Raw genomic sequence first — 21,092 nt, 5'->3', positions numbered from 1 at the left:
GGTTGTAAAGGATCAAGGTTACTGGGTGAGGAGCATACTGATTCAGAAAATGATCACTTTGGAAATTAAACACAAATCTTCAGGGTGAGTCTGCCTTAGTAGTGTGACAATCACTGAGCCATAAAAACACAACTTCTTGGCCCCCCGGATTCTAGAAAGATCTCAGTGGGACCACCTGGCCAGTTAGGGGAGAGGAGAGGAGTTCAAGACATCCTTACAGAAATTTCAGGAAGACATAAAGGATATGTCTTTCTCTCTCTACCTTCTTTTGGAAAGTGCAAACAGCTCAGTTTTCTCTTGTAAATACTTAAAACATTTAATAGAATATTACCTTTAAGCAGCAGTTTACATATCATGCACATGTTGATTCAAGAAGAAAATAAAAAACAAAAATCTCTTCTGTAAAGCAAATATATTTATTATGCACTTTCATATACATAAGGATTTTTTGGCATAATATGATACAAGGAATAAAATAAAACTTTTACAATGTGAAATTCAATGTACATTTTAGGTTATTTACATACCCTAAAACCAAATGGGGTAAGAAAATAAAACAAAAACCCAAATCATGTGTCTGTAGCTACACTGCCTACAGTGTAAAATGTAGAACAAACATTTGCATAGCCAAAAACAATATGGAGAAAAGCATTTACTTCTTTTTCTTTAATGTGTATTTGTGTGGGGGGGGGGGAAAGGGAGGTTTTTTTTTGAGGCTTGAACTCAGGTCCTGGCACACTTTCACTCAAAGCTGGTGTTCTACCACTTGAGGAAAGTATTTATTCTTGATTTCTCAGCAGTGAACAGTTTTTTGGTGAGATTCTGGAAGGGCAGGGTGAGGAAGGGGTGCAGAAGCAGCTGGGCACACTGGCTCCTGGTTCTTTCTCTAATCCAAACCTTGCCTAAAAACCTGCACATTTTCCTAATTAAAAAAAAATCACTTCTCTTATGATCAACTCATAAGTTTTAGGGGAATGAGAAGGATGGAATGTTATAAAAATGTTAAAAGCACATGGTTATCATTTAAGTTGTATAGTGGAAAGAGCTGATTTATAAAATTTAAACATTTCAATTTCAAAAATAGCTATTTAGGGGTTTAATATTGGAAGGGGGACTATTTTCATTTTTTTAATGGAGAAGAGCCATTTTTTTCCATCTCTGGTATTAAATTCCCCACAGAAAACAGAAAAGCATCCCCAGCATCTTTCACCTGTATCCTAAGTGAAAGTCACTTTCCTTCTCTTCTAAAACTTTATATAAAAACATCCCACAGAATACTTATGAAAATCTTACTTTCTCAATAAGCTCTCTTCCTACCAACTGTTCCAAGTATATAAAGGATGGCTACCAAAAAAGCTCTTTGAAAAAAATAAATCCCTAATGCAACGAGTCATATCTTTGCCCTTTGGCCACAAGGTGCAATTCTGTAAAAACAATAAAATTAAATAAATACAATTTCCATAATTCAAGGGTAATAGAAAAACTGGCAGCTTTCAGGGTTGACTTCCTAAAGAAAAATTTGCCTAGTAAGAAATTAGATAGTGCTCCATCCTCAACAGCCATTGCAATGTACTGTACCAGAGGGGGAGTGAAGTTGGTTCTAATTAGAGTATGTGTTCATATTATTAACAGAATCATTAACACTTTTAAGGCTACTTTGAAAGAGTCCTATTAAGTGTTGTCAATAAATGTCCCATAGGGACAAGAATTCAATACTTGAAACATTCACATTCGAATTATCGATATTGCCATGTCGCCTTAACTTTGATTGAACTCATCAACTTATCTCCTTATCTGGATTATGACTTATTGGTTACAACTTACAGATGAAAGTAAGTTTTGCTGACTCCAAAAGAAAAGCTTTATGCAAAGATTCAAGTGAAAAATACTTATCCCAACCAATTACACATTTCTATTTTCATAAAGAACGCCTCACCTATGAGTCCTTTATAGAGGATATCATTATTCTGATACTAAAAGATTCCTCTCAGTAGTAGCGATGGTTTTGTGCTCAATCTCCAAATTCTCTTTCCTCATTCCTCCTTTTCAACAGCACATGGGAAGAACAGAATTTCTGGGATGTGTCAGATTGGTAGGTTCATTCAAAGATCAAATCTATCCCCTCATTTTCATATGTCAAGCCTTTTCAAGCTGGCCCATGCCAGTGGGCTCTGCTGGGTAGAATATACCCATGAGGCTGGAGCTGTGGGCCCACAGGCATTTGAACCAAGGTCTCCCCATGCTCACAGACCTCTGTCTCCCTCAACCTTGGCATTCAGCCACGGTCCAAAGAAGGAAACAGGAAAAAGCATGTGGACAGAGAATCCATCGCTTTTATCAAATAATAATACACATGCTCTAGTCTCAGTCAGTTGTGGGCCAGCCATATCACCTTCAAAGGGCAGCACAAGTACATCCAACAACAATACTTAGCCCACTAAGCCATTCATTTGCATTTCAAAGCAACTCAACTGATTCTGAGTAGTGGCCACTTTGGTGATGCAGTGATTAGTAAGTAGAGAAAAGCTTAGCAAGAGGCCAGCATTCACGTTTACATGGATAAATTCTACATAAGAGGAAGAGTAGGGTAGGAATGAGTTATTCAGGGATCAGAACTCTTCCTTCAGATATACCAAGTGTGCGTGCTAGGGACACACAAGTGACTGAGGCATGCCTTTGTCCCTGAGAATGATCCCGCATCAGGAATGAGTCTGTCTTCTTGGAGGTGGAATGACAGTTCATGGAAGGGGACACTGTACCCTGTGAATGTAATGAATGGAATCTTCTGCAGCCTATAGGCTGATTGCTTATTTTCATACTTTTAGCCAGAGATGAGTATTCTATTGGAAAAAGCCAGATTTCTCAACTACTCAGAACAGCTCCCTAAACTATTAGAAATGATATTTTTTGAAAATCTTTCAAGAAACCAAGTTTTCATGTCAATGTGGCATTTATGTAGAACCTCATTTTCTCTGCTGCTGAAGGAATAGTGAACATAAGACAGCTGCGATATTTATTTTATTGAGAAACACTTTTAAAGGTACAAGAACCAGGCACATACTACAATGCAAATGTGACTGAAATACTACACTTACATTTTCTTTGCCACAAAAAGAAAAAAAATAAATACAAGGAACACTGCCTTCCATACATATCTGACCATGGCACATGCACATTTATCAAATCTTAAAATACTTAACTCAAAGGTTTTTTTTTTTTTTCAGCTTTACCAGGGAGCTGCAGTATACCTCTGCATTTTTTCTTCAAAACAGTGCTTTTTCTGAGTTGCAAGTACAAAGCACACACAATGAGATTTTTAAGCACATAGGGTCACACTTAGAAGGCAGCCTTACTAGTCAGGCACATTAATTAAGGTAACTATACTGCGGTATCACATTCTTCAGATTTTTTTCCAGCAAATCAATAGGCATTTTATGTTTTCATCTGGTAGCTGAAGAACCATTCATTCCACTGCAATGTCTTCTATTCCCCAGAATAGCACACTAACACAAAAATTCAAGAAAAAAGAATTAATCTCTACATTCCTTATTACATACTTGTAAAATTTTTATGAAAGAACATATATACTCATATTTACATAATACCGACTACATGAAACGTAAGTTTAATAGGCTAATCTATTAGGAATTTATTATTTAACTTACAATACACACACACACACACACATTTTTTCTTTTTAGGAAGTACTGGGTTTTAAACTGAGGACCTCATGCTTGATATGCTTGTATGATACCTGAGCCATTCCTTCAGCTGTAATTCCCTTTTAATGATTCCATAAGGTATTTACCTTAATACTTGGATTTTACTGTTTATTATATATTAATACTTTGCTTTTACAAAAGATGTCATGGAGTTAGAAGGTTGTGCTATTGAAAATAAGGCAAATTAGAGTAGTAGTTTTTGAATGACATGTGACTAGTTATCTGTAAATTTATACTGGAGGGAAAACATGAAGGTGTTAATTACAGTAAGGTTTCACTTATGTCTAAAATACATCTGCACAGACACAAGAAACAAGACATGTCTATCTGAGAGAGTGACATTTGTTAAAGGAAAAAGGATGGACACAGTGGTGGTATAAACAACAAATATTCCCAATGTCCTCTTCAGATACATTTCCAATGTGGAAAACGTGCCTCTGAAAATGTCCCCACATGGAAGAGGTATGTATGGACCTAGTTCCTCACTAACTTGCCCTACCCTGTTAGTGAGTTCCTTTGTGGTGAAAAAAAAAATACGTGTATCTAATGAAAACTACTATTTTATGGGAATATAATGGGCTCTAAACACCCATCTGGTCAAAACATGATTCACTTTTCCATTGTTCTTAGTATTGAAAATTTTGTCTGAGCCTGACTTCACTTAACATGATTTTTTATATCTAAATTATAAATGTATATGTTTATTATGCTGGGTCATATGCATACATATACAAGCACATTAACTAAAGTATGGCATATTCAGGCACGGATTCCAATAGTGTAACTCCTTTGGATTACTAAATTACAGTATAACAAAATGAATACCAGCAAGCTGAAGCATGTATTGCACAGATCAGGCGAGAGGTCAAGGGAAGGGGAAAGATGAATGGAGAGATGAAGAATGGGAGAATGCAGTCACAATATTTAATGTTCATATGTGAAAATAGAAGCAGGTAATTTGAGGGGATGGGTGGGGTATGGGGAGGTAGAGGAGAATGATGGAAGGGGTGACACTGATCAAGATGCATTATGCTCACAAACTGACATGTTCAAGTAAAACCCTTTAGTACAACTACTTAAATGTCAAAAAAGAATATATAAAAAGAAAATCTTCCTTGGTATCTGTCATAACAAGAGTACCTGCTAATGACTACAGATTTGACTTCTTCCAGGATAAAATACAATAAAATTAACATTGGCCAACTCTCTGCTAAGTGTTACATATACAATATTTTCAAAGCAAAACAACGAATATTACAAGGCTAGCTTTAACTTGTGTTATCATCCAAGATCATGTAAAAGGGTGAATGACTGTAGAGGAACCAGTTCATCTGCGATCCATAAATAGTTATGTGTTCATTCATTCACTCACTCAATTTATTTTACTGAGAAATTACCAAGAGTTCAAACATGATTCCAAGTCCATGGAACACAGCATTGACAAACAGATCAAACCTACCTACCCTCACATATTTCCTTTTCAGTCAGAAAAGTAGTAAACATAATAAATCCATAGAATCTATAAAGCATATTTAGAGACAAGTGCTTTGGATAAGGAGGAAATGGGAAAATGCAAGCTAGGAGAATTCAAATTTCAAAGGATGAAGATGATTGGCTGAAAGACTACATTCAAATAGATCAGGAGATTAGAAAAACATCTGAGAAAAAGGCATTCTAAGGGAACTTTTTTTTTTTTTTTTGGGTCAGTCTTTAACTCGGGGCCAGGGCACTGTCCCTGAGCTTTGTACTCAAGGCTAGTGCTCTACCACTTTGAGCCATAGGTCCACTTCCAGTTTTCTGGTATTTAATTGGAAATAAGAGTTTCATAGACTTTTCCTGCCCCAGCTGGCTTCCAACTGTGATCCTCAGATCTCAGCCTCCTGAGTTGTTAGGATTACAGGCCTGAACCACCAGCAGTTTTTATCTTTCTCATTCTTTTGCCCAAGGCCAGTTCTGTACCTTGATCCTCCTACCTGGGCCTCCCCTAGAACTGCCATCACAGACCTATACCACTAGGCCTGGATAATAATTGAGCCAGGTCTGGCTAACTTTTGGCCTGGGTACAACCCAGTGTCCATCTCCCTAGTGGCTGGGATGACAAGTATGAGCTCCTGCCTCTGGCCTGAGTTTGCCTTCAAGGTTCACAAGATCTTACCTTTCATAATGGCGTTTCCTTTTTATAGTTGAAGCCAGGGTCGGAACCCTCGATCTGGAGCTTCAGGGCTTGCTTAAGGCTTAATTGTGTCTCTGAGGAAGGGAAGCCCTCTAACAGGTCCTGAGGGCCTCTGTCTTGGACTGTCCGTGGGACGGGGGCCCTACCCAGAAACACCTGGTTGCTCTGTAGGTAGTTGGGATTTGTCATGATCCCATTCCTCCTCTTCTGCTCTCCACCTAGGAGTTGCTGTGGAGCCCGGCCTGTGTCCTGGGGGGTAGCAGGCAGCACGATTTTGCCCTGAGCATCTACAGGTCCTTGTTTAAGAGGTACACTGCTCCCACATTTGCCTACAGGCCCTCTTTTGTCAAACTGAGTCATTTCATATTCTAAAACCTTTGACTGGGAACAATTACTGGACTTATTCGCCTTCTTCCCCGCTGACCCTGACTTGCTAGCATTTTCTGATGTCCCCCCTCCTTTAGGTGGTTTTGAGGACTTCACACTGGGCTGCACCTGGCTCCACTCAAAGTCACTGCAGGGTGAGGTGTGGCTGTGTGCCAAGGACTGTGTGGTGGAGGATGGGGAGATGATGGACTGCCGGCTGCGGCTGCGGGGCAGCGAGTGCTGCTGGATCTGCTCAGTGAAGGACAGGCTGTGGAAGCTGTCCATCGGCACCGTCTGGGCTGTGGCCGTGGAGGAAGTAGTTCTCAGGGACGAGTTCTTGGAGCTTTTCAGGGAATTGTTGGACAGGGAGGACTTCTGCCGATCTACTGTGGAGTCCGGGGACTCCGAGGGAGAGCTGAATGCATGTGCTGGCCCATTGGGTAAGCCTCCACGTAAAGAGGACTGTGCATCGCCCCCACCAGTACTGCCAGAGCTACTGGACTTCATGGTCAACGACTGCATTCTGGATGAGTTGGACTGGGGAGGTTTCTGCTCCATCGTGTGAACGGGCGATGGGGAGCAGCCATTCAGAGTGGAGGCGCCGTATTTTTCCAGTAACTTGATGATCTGTGAGTGGCCATTCTTGGCCGCCACACGCATGGCAGTGCGCCCAAACTGGTCAGCGTGATTGGGGTCGGCAGCGTGCTCCAGCAGCACCTGCACGACATCCACATGCCCTTCCTGGGCAGCAATGCACAGGGCGGTGGCCCCCTGGTTACACGTGTGGTCCACCTGGGCGCCATGCTCGATGAGCAGCTGGCACACCCTGACATGGCCCTGCCAGGCAGCTGACTGCAGGGCCGAGCGCTTCTCATTGTCAGCTGCGTTGACGTCTGCATGGCAGGCGATGAGCACCTGCACCATCTCCACGTGGCCTTGCCAACAAGACACATGGAGCGCGGTCCGGCCCTCCGCATCGCTGGCTTCCACATTGGCCCCGTTCTCTAGGAAGTACTCGGCCATGGTGAGCTGGTTTTCGAGGGCCAGGATGTAGAGGGTGGGCCTGCCATCAGCGTCCTTGTAGTCCACGTCAGCACCATGGCTGAGGAGCAGCTCCACGATGTCCCGGTGTCCCTCCAGCGCAGCCACGCGCAGGGCGTTCCTCCCATCGTACCCACGCTGGTCCACATTGGACTTGCTCTCCAGGAGGATCTGCACACAGTCATAGTGGCCCTCCTGCGAGGCCAGGATGAAAGGGATCCGCCCATCATTGTCCGTCTCATTGGTCCGCGCCCCCTGCTCGATAAGAGCTTCACAGATGAGCCTGTGGCCCTCAAAGGCCGCCATGTGTAGCGGGGTCCAGCCGGCGTCGTCCCGGTGGTTCTCATCCAGGCCCCGGTCCAGCAGCGTGCGGACCACCTCAACGTTGCCCTGGGCCGAGGCGATGCTGAGCACGGTCCTGCCTTCACTGTCAATGCTGTCCACGGCCGCACCCCAGAACAAAAGGGTGTTGACCACAGACGCGTGGCCCATGGAGGCGGCAGCCAGCAGGGGTGTACGCCCATTGTGGTCGGTGTGGTCCACATCTGCACCACCCTCGAGGAGCAGGTCCACCACATCCACGTGTCCTTCATAGGCAGCCACCAGCAGGGGCGTCATGCCGTCCTTGTCACAGTGGTCCACTTCGGCCCCACGGTCGATTAAGAGGCTCACGACGGATGCGTGGCCTTTGCTGGCAGGGACACAGAGTGCAGCCACTGAGAGGGCTGTCCTGCCGTCCACATCCTCGTGGTCTACCTTGGCACCGTGGTCCAGAAGATGCTCCACGATCTCCCGGTGCCCCATGTAGGCTGCGGCGATCAGCGCGGTTCTCCCTTCATTGTCAGCTTTGTTCACCTCAGCACCATGCTGCAGCAGATTCAGGACAATGTCCTCGTGGCCACCCCAGGCTGCGGCCCGCAGGGCTGTCCTGCTGTCAGCGTCTGCACAGTCCACCTTCACACCGGCATACAGCAGCGCAGACACCACCTCTGTGTGCCCGCCCCAGGCTGCAGACCTCAGGGCCGTCCAGCCATCTTGATCCGTGTGGTTGATGTTTGCACCGCGCCCAATCAGGCAGTTGACCACCTTGGTATGTCCCTGCCTGGCAGCCAGGGTGAGCGGGGTGTGTCCGTGAGCATCTTCTATCTCCAAATCCGCACCTCTGGACACCAGCAAGTTCACCACGTCCAAATTGCCGCTGTATGCAGCATTTGCCAGCAGGGTCCGGCCGCTGGAATCGCACTGATTCACTGAAGCGCCATTATCTAGTAAGGTCCGAATGGAGTCCTCTCTTTCTAAGGCTTGCCGCACTATGCAGGAGGCGCGCTCATCCTCACTGTTGACATGAGCGCCGGCTTTAACCAAAAGCTGGAGCACCTCCTGCTCCTTGGGGATTAAAGTAGAAAGAGAATCCCCAACAGGTGTGCCATTCCATATCATCCACAGGGCCAGCTCTGCTGGCTCCAACTGCAGGTTTGAATGGATTAAGTGCAATGCGAACTCCTGGGCTTCCAGTGGTGTTAAATTCTTGGCTCGACAGGTGTAACTCATGGCCAGCATCCTGTGCCCTTCCGCTGCATTGCACAAGTACTTCTGAGTGCAGTGTTTCACATCCAAAAGCCACTCTGCAAAGCTGTAGTGGAAGAGTATTTTAGTATTCCCTAGTCCATCCACGAGAAGTTTGGAAAGGACATCTAACTTGCGTTGGAAGTCTTCCAAGGTTAAGGACATATTTTTGGTCCATACTGCATGATATAATTCTGTTACGGTCAAAGGTCGGCAGGCTGCGAGAATCACATTCAAGATAGGCTGCACCTTTGCAAACTGTTTTCTTACAAAAAGCCTTTGGCAGAGCCAGAGATACAGACCATTCAGAGTTCCTGGGATGTCGCGAATCTCTCTTAACATAATAAAATTTTCTACAACTCCATCTAAAACCCGCTCTAGATAAAGGAAGCACCCACTGCTCTTAATGTGGAGCTGGTTTAGCATCTCAGCAGTCTCTTTTGTGAGGTGCTGGCGCAAAGCTTCTTCTTGATCTAAACGATGAAGGATGTACTGCTGGACGTCCTTCACAATATATGCCTTCCGAAGGTCATCTAAACTTATTTTTCGAAAGCCTAGGGAAAAAAGACACAAAAGCATGTGAAAGGTGCTACAGCAACTTCCCTATCTTCCAACAGAAGGTCTCTGAAGTAAAATAAACCAATACAAATGAGTCAATGAAAAGTTAATGCTAGTAAGTCAATATTACTGATTATACCTAGTATATAAATTGTGGTGTAAACACATCTAGATGGCAGAAAAATAATTGCTTTTTTCTATCAACAGATATAACTCTTATTCCTTGTGTACCAGAGCATGGCATTAAGCCTCCCTGACACAAAAAAGCAAAACCAACACATACACTCTTCCATAAAGAAAATAAAACAGTAGTTATTTGACAATTTAAATAAAGTATTTTGAATATTGCACGTAACTTTTTTATTTTTGTCTGTCTGGGGCTTGAACTCATAGCCTGGGTACTGTCTTTGAGCTTCTTTTGGCTGTGGCTCTACCACTTGAGCCACAGCATCATATCAGGCTTTTTTCTGTTTATATGGTACTGAGGAATGGAACCCAGGGCTTCATGCATGCTAGACAAGCACTCTACTACTGAGCCACTTTCCTAGCCCAGAACATATTTTTATTTAATGGTGAAGATTTAATCCAGGCCTCTGCACTTGCCACTGTGCTATATAACCTCAGTCTAGTTACTTTTTCAACTTTAATTCCTTTTACTAATACTCATCTCTTTCTTATGAACATGAACACTTCACTGTATTTGTAAAGTACTTTAAAATTCTAAGGTGATGCCGAAAATAACAAAAATTCGTAGGGGATGAAAACTCATTGAAATGTTGGACCACTTCACTGCTGATGTACTTTCTATTCTTATAAATGTAGCTCTCATGGTGACACTACTCAGAGCTGGAGAAAGTAGAATAGTGGGTAACAGAGCCTGTGCCAAGCCTATAAAGTGAGGTACACAATAATTACCTAGTATCCCCAAGAACCTATTAAGAAAATTTATGGTCTGGGTAACTTAATCTCATTGGAGCCTTACTTGACACCATTCAATAGACAATGTGCTACAGGAATAGTCTAAGTGTAAAAGTATAAATACAGAACAGTGAACAAAAATATATAAGAACATGCTTAGTAGACTTCAAAGTATCTATTACAATTTTTAAAAAGTGAAGAAAGTTGCAAGCATGAAGGAATATGAAATAAAAACTCTTAATAAAGACAAACCCAAACAGACATGAGACAGAATTTTTTGACAAATATTTTAAAATATATTTCAATACTGGTATTAATACAAAGAAATAACTTTTTTTTCCTTTTTCTGGTTGGACTTGGGCACTGTCCTTGAGCCTCTTTGTGCACAAAGCTAGCAGTCTACCACTTGAGCCAGAGTGCCACACCTAGCTTTTTCTGAGTAGTGTATTGGAGATAAGAGTCTCATGGACTTTTCTGCCAGGGCTGACTTCAAACTGCAATCCTCAGATCTCAGCCTCCTGAGTACCTAGGATTACAGGTGTAAGTAACCGGTGCCTGGCTAGAAAGAACACTTTTAAGATCTGTATCTTTTTTAAAGAAAGTACTGGTAATAGGTTTTAATTAGATTAGTAATATTCTTAAAGTTGTACCCCAAATTAAAAATTTACCATTAACAGAGGTAGAAGAAATGTTTATTTGAAGCCTAGAATTTTTTACAGTTAATATCTAAGTGGAAGGAGCATGGTAAGAAAATCTGACCACCATCTTAGGATTGGGTTCCTAGTTGTTTGTTTTCCCCCCAGTAAATCATGGTTGAAAGAAAACACAAATTTATTCATCTGCAAATCACTGAAAACCACTTTTTTTTCCAGCTGAGTTCTAGATGCTGGAGAGGTAAAGTGGTGAGTGGGTAAGTCAGGACCAATTTCTGGAGATGTCATCCTAGTAGGGGATGACAGACTAACATATTTTAATCAGCAGTGACATGCTAAAGAAAATAAAGCCAGCCAAGGGATGAGTGTGTAATTAAGAAGCTGAGGAGGTCAAAATGGAGCTCTAACAGAAAATGCAGTGTATGGTACCTGAACAGAGAACTAAGTGGAGAGACGGCAATGAAAGATCAGGGAGGACATTCTAGGTAGATGAAACCAAGTGCCATACCCTACAACAGATAAAACAGATCTGAAAAGACCCCATGCTGGATGGTGCCATGCAGGGAAAGGGAAAGCTCATGTCAGTAGGAGTGCAAATTACTTCAATCATTCTAGTTAGTAATTTGGTAAGATTAACTAAAGTTCAAAAGGCACAAACTCTCTAACCCAGCCATTCCAAGTCCATGTTTGTCCCATAAACCTTTAGCACAAATCATGTTTAAGAGACACCTAAGAACAAACTATTTTGGAATACAGGTTGAATAACGACCTTCAATTAAAACGCTTGGGGGCTGGGAAGGTGGCTCAGTGGTAGAGTGCTTGTCTTGCATGCATGAGGCCCTGGGTTCGTTTCCTCAGCACCACATAAACAGAAAAAAAAAAGCCGGAAGTGGCGCTGTGGCACAAGTGGTAGAGCGCTAGCCTTGAGCTGAAGAGCTGAGGGACAGCGCCAAGCCCAGAGTTCAGGCCCCAAATAAATAAATAAATAAATATGCTTGGAATTCAGATTTTGGAATATAAGCTTATACAAGGTAAGATATATTGGGGACAGGGCCCCATGCTTAAAGAAATTGACTAGGCAATTTTACATAAGACTCTTAGTAATTCTGTACATGAAACAATTTTTGTGGTGAGAAAACCTCCACTTGTGGAATTATGTTTGTGGATTTTGGAGCATTAGATTAAGGTTTCTCAACTAGTAGTGTCAAAATGTCAACACTGTGAATGTCTATGAAGAGGACAACAGAAAAACAAGTTATTCTCAGAAAGAATACTACTCTCTGGCAGTGAAAAAAGTGATTTAGATTTAGAAGCAATAATAAAAGCTTTTGCTTAAAGATGAGAATAAAATGATAATAATAACAGCAACATCTTAAAGGCTTTTGGTAAGGTTATGAGCACAAGCTGGCGAGTATTAAGAGCTAAGATCATACCTGTGGTGCTGCTGTGTAAACTGTAAAACACATAGAGTATACATACTGGGACCAGCACTGGCACCTCTAATGAGGGTGAAGGTTTGCTATGCCTGACACAGTAAGTGTGGCATCAATGTTAACAACTCTCTCTTGATTTTATTGGTAACAAGCAAGAAGCCAAACACGGGAAGCAAAGTTCTGCCACAATAGCAAGGGAAACTGAGACAGACTGACACCCCATAGGACATTACAGGTCACAGAAAATCCTTACAAAGTAACATAAGATTCTGCCACATTGTAAGATTGTACAGAGCTACTTAAAAGTGATGGGGCTGGGGCTGGGAAGGTGACTCAGTGGTAGAGTGCTTGCCTTGCATGCATGAGGCCCTGGGTTTGATTCCTCCGCCACCACATAAGCAGAAAAAGCAGGAAGTGGTGCTGTGGCTCAAGTGGTAGAGCGCTAGCCTTAAGCTGAAGAGCTGAGGGACAGCACCCAGGCCCAGAGTTCAGGCCTTACGACTGACAAAAAAAAAAAAAAAAAGTGATGGTGCTGACTCCTGATTAACTCAATTCATATCCTTCCAGTTATATTGCAAATGCTGAGAGTCCTTGTTTTAGAATCTATTCACACAGTTCAAAAAGTGCTGCATATAATCAACTAAAGTTGTAGCAGCCACAACTCTAGTAGGGTTGATTAAAAAGAAAAGAAAAAAAAAAGGAAAAGAAGAAAAGTGCAGTGTACCTTTATATATTAGACTGTTGTCTCACACTTAGAAAAAGGAAGTAACATCAGGAAGTATCCTAAGAGGCAATTAGTTCTACGGCTTCTCCGATACAGCAAGAAAGGCACTTAGAGCAATTTAAAGACATAACCACTGCTTTTAAGATGCTGGCTTAGTAAGAAGAAACAGAACTGACCTTGACACAGCAGCATACTAAAGGCAGCCCCAAAGACAGAACACAAACAATACAAAACACCCCTGGCCCTGTACTAAGGCATCCAGGACAGAATTTTAAGAGTGTTCTGATGACTGTAAAATATGCTATGGATGATAAGAGCTGATGGAACAAGCAACCAAAGCTCCTGTGGCTTTCTCCCATGGCTGTGCTCTGAGAAAGAACCCTGTCCCAGGTTTCGTTCATCAATGCAGCCCATTTTGGATGGCAGTAAGGAATTGTGCTTACCAGTGAACATTTTAGTCACAGCCTTACTCTGTTTCCGGGCAGAACAGAGCAGTAACAGCCATGGTGGAAAGAAGTCATGGTGTCCAGCTAAGAGCTCAGCCACCGTCCCAGACAAGCTGCTAGATGTCTGTTCACCTTCGGCGATGTTCCACCCTTCATCCACCGAGTCAACAAGCAGGTACAGGCTCTGCTGGGGAGGCTTCATTCCCAAGAGTGGGAGCAGCACGCACCTGTAAGACACATCCACAGCAGCATGGTCAATGCTACTGCCCAGGAGGTTAGCATCCCTTATCCAAACATCAGGACTGCAAATTAGCAGTGACTAAAAACTACAGTTGTAGATCTAAAACCTTATCCATTTCAATTACTTCAGGGAGAATATTGGTTCTAACTAGTTCAGCAACATGGTTTCTATGATATTATGTGTATGTGTGTATGTAACTCAGGGTAACTAAAGAGCCTAGCAGTAGCAACTGGAAAAAAGCAGGCTTCAATATTTTCTTTCTGATGTTTTCAGTCAGTGCTAAAAAGCTTGAATTGTCTATGGCAATGCTGAACAGAGGAAGAAAACATTAGCTTTGAGGTCACTATCATTATCATCATAAATGGGGAAGTACTTTATTATTGTTTTTCCCATGAGATTTACATAAATAAGGCTTGAAAACACAAAATATACTTTAATAAAAATGTTTCTAGGTGTTTATTATTGCTTAGTAAAGAAAATGTTCCTATTATTCCACTGAATAAAATATTTCCTATGCATATTATTTCTCCTATAGTTGAATATAAATTTATTATGAATGACAGTATGCTCAGTCATTTCCAGTCAATATGTACTCCAGATGATTGGGCCACACTGAGCACACACACACAGAAGAAGACATAGCACATCTGGTTAGGCATGAGGATAGTCACATAATATTTCCTATAGCATTTTTAAAAATGTTTATTGTAAAGATACTATATAGAGGGTTACAGTTACATGAGCAAGGTAATGAGTACACTTCCTATTGAGCACTGTTACCCCCTCCATTGTTTTCCCCCTACCATCCCTTCCCTCCCTACCTTCCCTGAGGTTCTTTTTTTTTTTAATTGTGATTAAGTGATTACATAATTTCCCAAATTTCACAGTATTGTGGAATAATGATGCTCATTTAAAGTCAAGTTCATTCTAACTTTCCTTGAGCAAATTGTCTATCACAGTCTATAACATATAACGGTGTACACATATACACCATACATGTGATCAGCAGCATGGGGATATTTAGTAGTGCTTCGACCAGATGAGTGGGAGTTCTTTGTTTCTTAAGTCCTGTTAATTTTGTCATATCACCTAACATTTTGGATTTAGCATCCACTTATTAGGGAGACCATGTACCGTTTGTCTCTTTGCTCTTGGCTTACCTCGCTCAACATGATTCCTTCTAGCTCCATCAATTTCCCTGCAAATGCCATTATTTTGTCATTTCTAATGGCTGCATAATATTCCATTGTGGATAGATACCACAATTTTTTGATACATTCATCTGTGGTGGAGCATCTGGGTTGTTTCCATATCCTAGCTATTGTGAACAGTGCTGCAATAAACATGGAGGTGCACGTGTCCTTGTATATTGGTTCCTGTTGTTCAGGGTAGATGCCTAGAAGTGGTATGACTGGGTCGTAAGGGAGGTCAATCTTTAGCATTTAAGGACCCTCCAGACTGCTTTCCAAAGTGGTTGTATAAGTGTACATTCCCACCAGCAGTGTAATAGGGTTCCTCTTTCTCCACATCCCCTCCAGCATTTGTCGTTGGCTGATTTTGGATGTGGGACATTCTGACTGGGGTAAGGTGGTATCTCAGGGTTGTCTTTATTTGCATTTCCTTCACCACCAGGGATGATGAACATTTCCTCATGTGTTTTTTTGCCATTTTTATTTCTTCATCTGAGAAGTCCCTCTTTAGTTCCCTTGCCCATTTAGTAATTGGTTTGTTAGGTTTGGGAGGGATTAGTTTCTTGAGTTCCCTGTATATACAGGATGTTAACCCCTTGTCTGCTATATTGCTGGTAAATATTTTTTCCCAATTAGTTGGTTGTCTTTCTAGCTTAGTTGCGATAGATTTAGCTGTGCAGAAGCTTTTTATTTTAAGGTAGTCCTATTTGTCGAGTCTCTCTCCAACTTGTTGTGACCCTGGGACTCTGTTCAGGAAGTTCCTTCCTGTGCCTATTAGTTCAAGTGTCTCTCCTACTCTGTCCTGCAGTAGTTTCAGAGATTCAGGTTTAATGTAAAGGTCTTTAATCCATTTTGAGTTGATGTTGGTGCATGGTGATCCTATAGCATTCTTCTTCCTCTCTAAGCCCTAAATACCAACATCAACATCTGACTTATCTCTGGGGCACAATTAGGCTACTTTCTATATTTCTTGATGCCACCTGTATCTTAGTAACATCACTTATTACCTCTTTCAGTCACCTGGACCTCTAGAAGAAATTTCACTGAGCAGTGCCCTTCATGCTTCCAGAGTTTCTCTGCAGTGATCCCAAATAAAGACTTGGCATCTATCTATCTTATCTATCTATCTTATCTATCTATCTATCTATCTATCTATCTATCTATCTATCTATCTATCTATCTATCTATCTATCTATCTATCTATCTATCTATCTATCTACCTATCTATCTATCATCCTGGCAGGCAAGCACAGTGATAAATGCCTCCATCCAGCTGCTCTTTCTTTGTACTCTGAGGAATAGGGGGCAGAGGGTGAACACTACTTCTGTAACAAAGGATGGACAGGGCAGCTGAGAGGACTTTGCTCAAGAACAAGGGGCATAATGGGGGCTAAATCAGAGAAAGAGCACTTGAACCTACCCTGTCTCCCCTACCCCAAATGCTGAGACAGCTGCAGAGGGTCTCAAAAGTTGCAAGTAGTAATTAAGAAAGTATACCTAGAAAATGATCCCACCTAAATACAAGGCACTTGTAGAGAGACCCATAGCCTCCAAGGAACAGGAGGGACCAGGGCATCAGCACATGCTTGCACGTGCTGTCCCCTTCTCCACATGCTCAAGGTCCCAGCAGAAAAAAAATCATGTCAATTTGCTTTCAAACACAAAAGCATTTTACTTCTGTCTCATTTGTTTTACATAAGATATATGGCTTTCAACAAATAAACATAAAAGTTATTTTGATAAAGAACACTAGGTACTAGTGGCTCATGCTTGTAATGGTAGCATCCCAGAGAGGTGAAATACGGAGGGCCGTAGGTCAGGGCCAGTTCAGGCAGAAAAGTCCGAGAGACTCCCTTTCCAAACTAATCAACCAAAAGCTAAGCTGGAGGTACAGTTCAAGTAGGAAAGCATCAACCAAACAAGCGAGCAGAATAAATGTGAGGCCTTAAATTCAAGCTATGGCGCGCGCGCACACACACACACACACACACACGGCTGAAGGCCACATTACCATTTTTGAGATTTACTGTGAATTTAGTACAATCAAGGTAGCATGGTATTTGCTGAAGACAGACACGTGCAGGCCAGCTTAAATACAGGAAAATGACTTTCCATGAAGTTGTGAAAGTATTTCAGTTGAGAAGAGTATTTTCAACAAATGATGCCAAAGAAAGGATGATGTAGGAAGCACAATACAATACTGGAAAAAGAAATATGCAAAAGATAAAAATGTTAACTATGATTTTATCAAAATTAAGTTTAGTAACTATTTTGAGAATGAAAACACAAGTTAGATTGGCAGATTATAGTTATAAAGCAAATTTCTGATTAATATATGAAAAGCTTGCAAGCAAGAGTAAGTAACAATTTCTAAAGGAAGAGCTCCATTTCTGGCTTTTTCGTGGTTAATTTGAGTAAAAGTTTCATGGACTTTCCTGCCTAGGCTGGCTTTTAAGTGTGATCCTCAGATTTCAGCTTTCTGAGTAGCTGGGATTATAGTTATGAGCCACCAGTGCCCTGTAGCATAGAGAATTTTTTTTTGAAAAGTTTGGTAGTTCCCTAAACATATACTTAGTTCATGGCCCAGCAACCTCAATTTTGGTATTTACCTAAGCATGTTCAAACTTATAATCACTCTAAGAACCTACACAAAAGTCCGTCAGCTTGGGTATTATCCTCCTGAACTTGGAACTACACAGATGCTCTTTAGAGGGCACAAGGTGGCATGTCCACATAGGAGGATTCCTCTGCAGCATAAAGGACAATGCTCAGGAACCACACAAGATCGATCCGTCCTGTCATATCAATCAATCACAAAAGGACCCAGGTTCAAAGTCTGCATGCATAACCACTCATGTACCACTTGGAGAAGCCAAAACTACAGGGACAGTGTTTACATCACTGGCTGTCAAGGGTTGAGACGGGCAAGGGTTTACTACAAAAGGAGACTGAGGGAATTTAGGGGTGACAAGATTGCTCTGCACCATAATTATGGTGGATTCATGAATCTATGCATTTGTCAAAAATCATACAAATATGTGATGGAAGTCCATTTTACTGTATGCAGACTAAAACTCATAGAACATAATTATCTCTCCTAGTATATTTCAGAGAACTCAAACATATATTTTGGTGTATACCAGGGAGTCAGTATTTAGAGCTCAAGAAACTAACTTTCTCCTTAGTATGTGCAATCCTGAGCAAGCAAAGGCTAAACTATAAGGCACTATAAACTATAGTGCCTGGTTCTCTTTGGTTTATCTGATCATACCTCTGAAGCCACTGAAGCCCAACTCTCCTAAATCACTGAATCCCATCCAGCCCTCAGTAAAAAATCTTGGGATTGGGACAATAGCAGCAATAGGCACCTACACTATTTCTCAACCATGTCACTCACTCTTGATTTTTTTTTTTTGGGTCCGCTCGTGGGGCCTGAACTCTGGGCCTGGGCGCTGTCCCTCAGCTCTTCAGCTCAAGGCTAGCTCTCTACCACTTGAGCCACAGCGCCACTTCTGGCTTTTTTCTTTTTTTTTTGCTTATGTGGTGCTGAGGAATTGAACCCAGGGCCTCATGCATGCAAGGCAAGCGCTCTACCACTAAGCCACCTTCCCAGCCCTCACTCTTGATTTTTTAATCTACCTCCTGTCACCTTCAGGACCTTCCTCCAAGCTGCAGTCTCTTGAGACAATTCTTGTCCCTTTTTACTTCATGGCCTGAGGTTCCACTCAAGCATCACTAACTATGAGAGAGTGGTCACCTGAAAACAATGTTACTACAATAGCCACAAAAGTCCTGAACAACAATGATAATTAATCAAGTAAGAAGTCTGGCATCTACTTCAAAAACTGTAGGGGACAGGGCAGGTATCATCTATCATTCACTGCCACAATTCTAACAGCTAGTCCAGGACCCTGCAAAAGTGAACTATCTATAAGTGTGTACTGGATGAGGACAGGAGTCAGTGGGTTTATTCACTGTTGCCCTTCAGAACAGTGCTTATCCACTGCAATGCTGCATCTTTAAAATTAAACACTTCATTGCTGACTTGTTCAGCTCCTGTGGGCTTATGTTAGTTTCTGTGCCAACTTCACTGGGCTGGGGGAGAGGGGTGCTCACACACTTGATCACACATTATTCTGGGTGTGTCTATGAGGGTGTTTCTGGGTGAGGTTAATGTTTGGATCAATAGAAATGCAGACTGCTCCTCAGTGTGGGTAAGAACCCCATTTTTATCATATGTCAAAGTGCTAGATTAAGGTTCATTTTCTGATTTCTTTTTTTTGTTTTTAGGTTTAGACTCCAGGAAGAAACAAAGTAAAGTTTTCATAAAGGACATGCTAGACTTGCAGTGAAGTAAAAACAAAATTGAGATACTCTCAATTACAGGAACATTTTTAATATGTAATACCTCAAAGAAAACCATCATCTCTTACAATCACTTGAAGGGAATAATGGAGTCAAAATTTTTCTTAGATGTCAGAATATGTCCCTACATGTCTTCATTTCTGATAATTAAGTATATATATATATGTATATATATATGATGTTATGACTCATCTATACTATATAATCTATCTCAATTATTAAATTAACCCAGCATTAATTGGCTCTGACCTTCCCTACTGTTAAAGAGGAAGGATATTTTCAGAAAAATTTGTTTTTAATAGTTCCATTTTTACAGCAATAAGAATAGTTCTGAAAGCATATTTTAACATAAAGTAAATAACAGATATGGTTAATTAAAACTAAAATACAACCACTCAGCCCAAGCAGAGTATTATCTATCAAACACATCTGAGGGGCCATGGTTTATACATGTAACTGCCACAGGCTTCTGCATTCCTCATCATGGCATGCTGTTAACCGATTCCTATTATTTTTGTTCAACAATTAGGAACAGAATACTGTTCTAAATCTGGGGTGACAGACTTTTTTAGGGTAACTGATCAGTTTGAGAGATATAGAGAGAAAGTAAGAAATAAGTATAGAACAAGAAGAGGGAGAGAAAGAATGTGGAAGGGAGAGGGGAGGGAGAAAGGAGGTAAAGGGAGGGAAAGGAAAGGAGGGAGGGAAAGAAAGAGAGAGAGAGGGAGAGAGAGAGAGAGAAGGAAAAAGGTAAGGAAGGAGAAGAATGGAGAGAGCAGCACCACTGCAGCTCACATATCCAAAATGTGTGTTTCAGTAGTTTTTCTGAGATAAAGTGTTATGCCCTCTGTTTGCTACTCAGTAGCATAAATGGACATTTACAACGTCTCTGCAGTGGGCTGAGGAGTGCAAGGTGGAAGTGGGGGAAGGCACAGAATGAGGTCCTGTAGTTTGGATTAGAAAGGGGAGGATGGCACTAGGCCTTCACTTATGATCATTGCTAACTTCACAATATCACTCTCTTCTCCTCCTTTGTTACCCATTAGTTTTAAATGTGAGACAAAACACTTAAACCTTTAATTCTTAACATAAGAATTCCAACAACTTTTTCTAAGTTATGAGCAGTGCAATACTGATGCAATGATTAGTACATTATCAAAACACAAGGTTTTTAGGAAGATTTTTCAATTTCTGATTATCTGTTGTTATTAACATTTTTTGCTTTGTTTTGCGTGTACTGGGGTTTGAACTCAGAGCTTTGCACTTGTTAGGCAAGCACTCTATTGCTCAAGTCCTACCTCCAGCCTTTTTACTTTGGCTGTTTTTTTGTTTTTTTTTTTCATTTTATTTTATTTTATTTTGAGTTAAACAATTAATAGTCACCTTTTATTGATAAGAGTACATGTATATGGGGAAAATGCAACATTTTATGAAAGATGGCACATGGGTTAATGCAATTCTTGTATCATTTTCCTCATTCCTGGTAAAGCAGATGGCATAAGTTTCCGAGTTTGTCTTATTTTGCATAATTCAACTTGTGAAGTTAGAATTTGTCCTTTATTTTATCAGATGCCTCTTGTTAAGTGTAAGTAACTCATTTGAATGAGTAACTTGATTGATCAACTCATTTTATTTTATTTTATTTTTGTGAACATACTGTACAGAGGGGTTACAATTACATGGGCAGGATAATGTG

General features: G+C 41.4%; 1 protein-coding gene across 1 annotated transcript in view; it reads right to left on the bottom strand.

The window, feature by feature from the left end:
• Positions 1–400: 400 nt before the first annotated feature.
• Positions 401–21,092, bottom strand: part of Ankrd50 (ankyrin repeat domain 50) — a 36,109-nt gene continuing 15,417 nt past the window's right edge. The window contains exons 2-4 of the mRNA XM_013022102.1: positions 13,598–13,827; positions 5,878–9,422; positions 401–3,503 (exon numbers count right to left, since the gene is read on the bottom strand). Coding sequence (XP_012877556.1) covers positions 5,881–9,422; positions 13,598–13,827 — 3,772 coding nt within the window. The 3' untranslated portion in view covers positions 401–3,503; positions 5,878–5,880. The remainder of the gene's footprint in view (positions 3,504–5,877; positions 9,423–13,597; positions 13,828–21,092) is intronic.

The sequence above is a fragment of the Dipodomys ordii genome, unplaced genomic scaffold (assembly GCF_000151885.1).
Source record: "Dipodomys ordii isolate 6190 unplaced genomic scaffold, Dord_2.0 Scaffold60, whole genome shotgun sequence".
NCBI lineage: Eukaryota > Metazoa > Chordata > Mammalia > Rodentia > Heteromyidae > Dipodomys > Dipodomys ordii.
The sequence above is the reverse complement of the archived record's forward strand: the minus strand, read 5'-3'. Positions and strand labels throughout refer to the sequence as shown.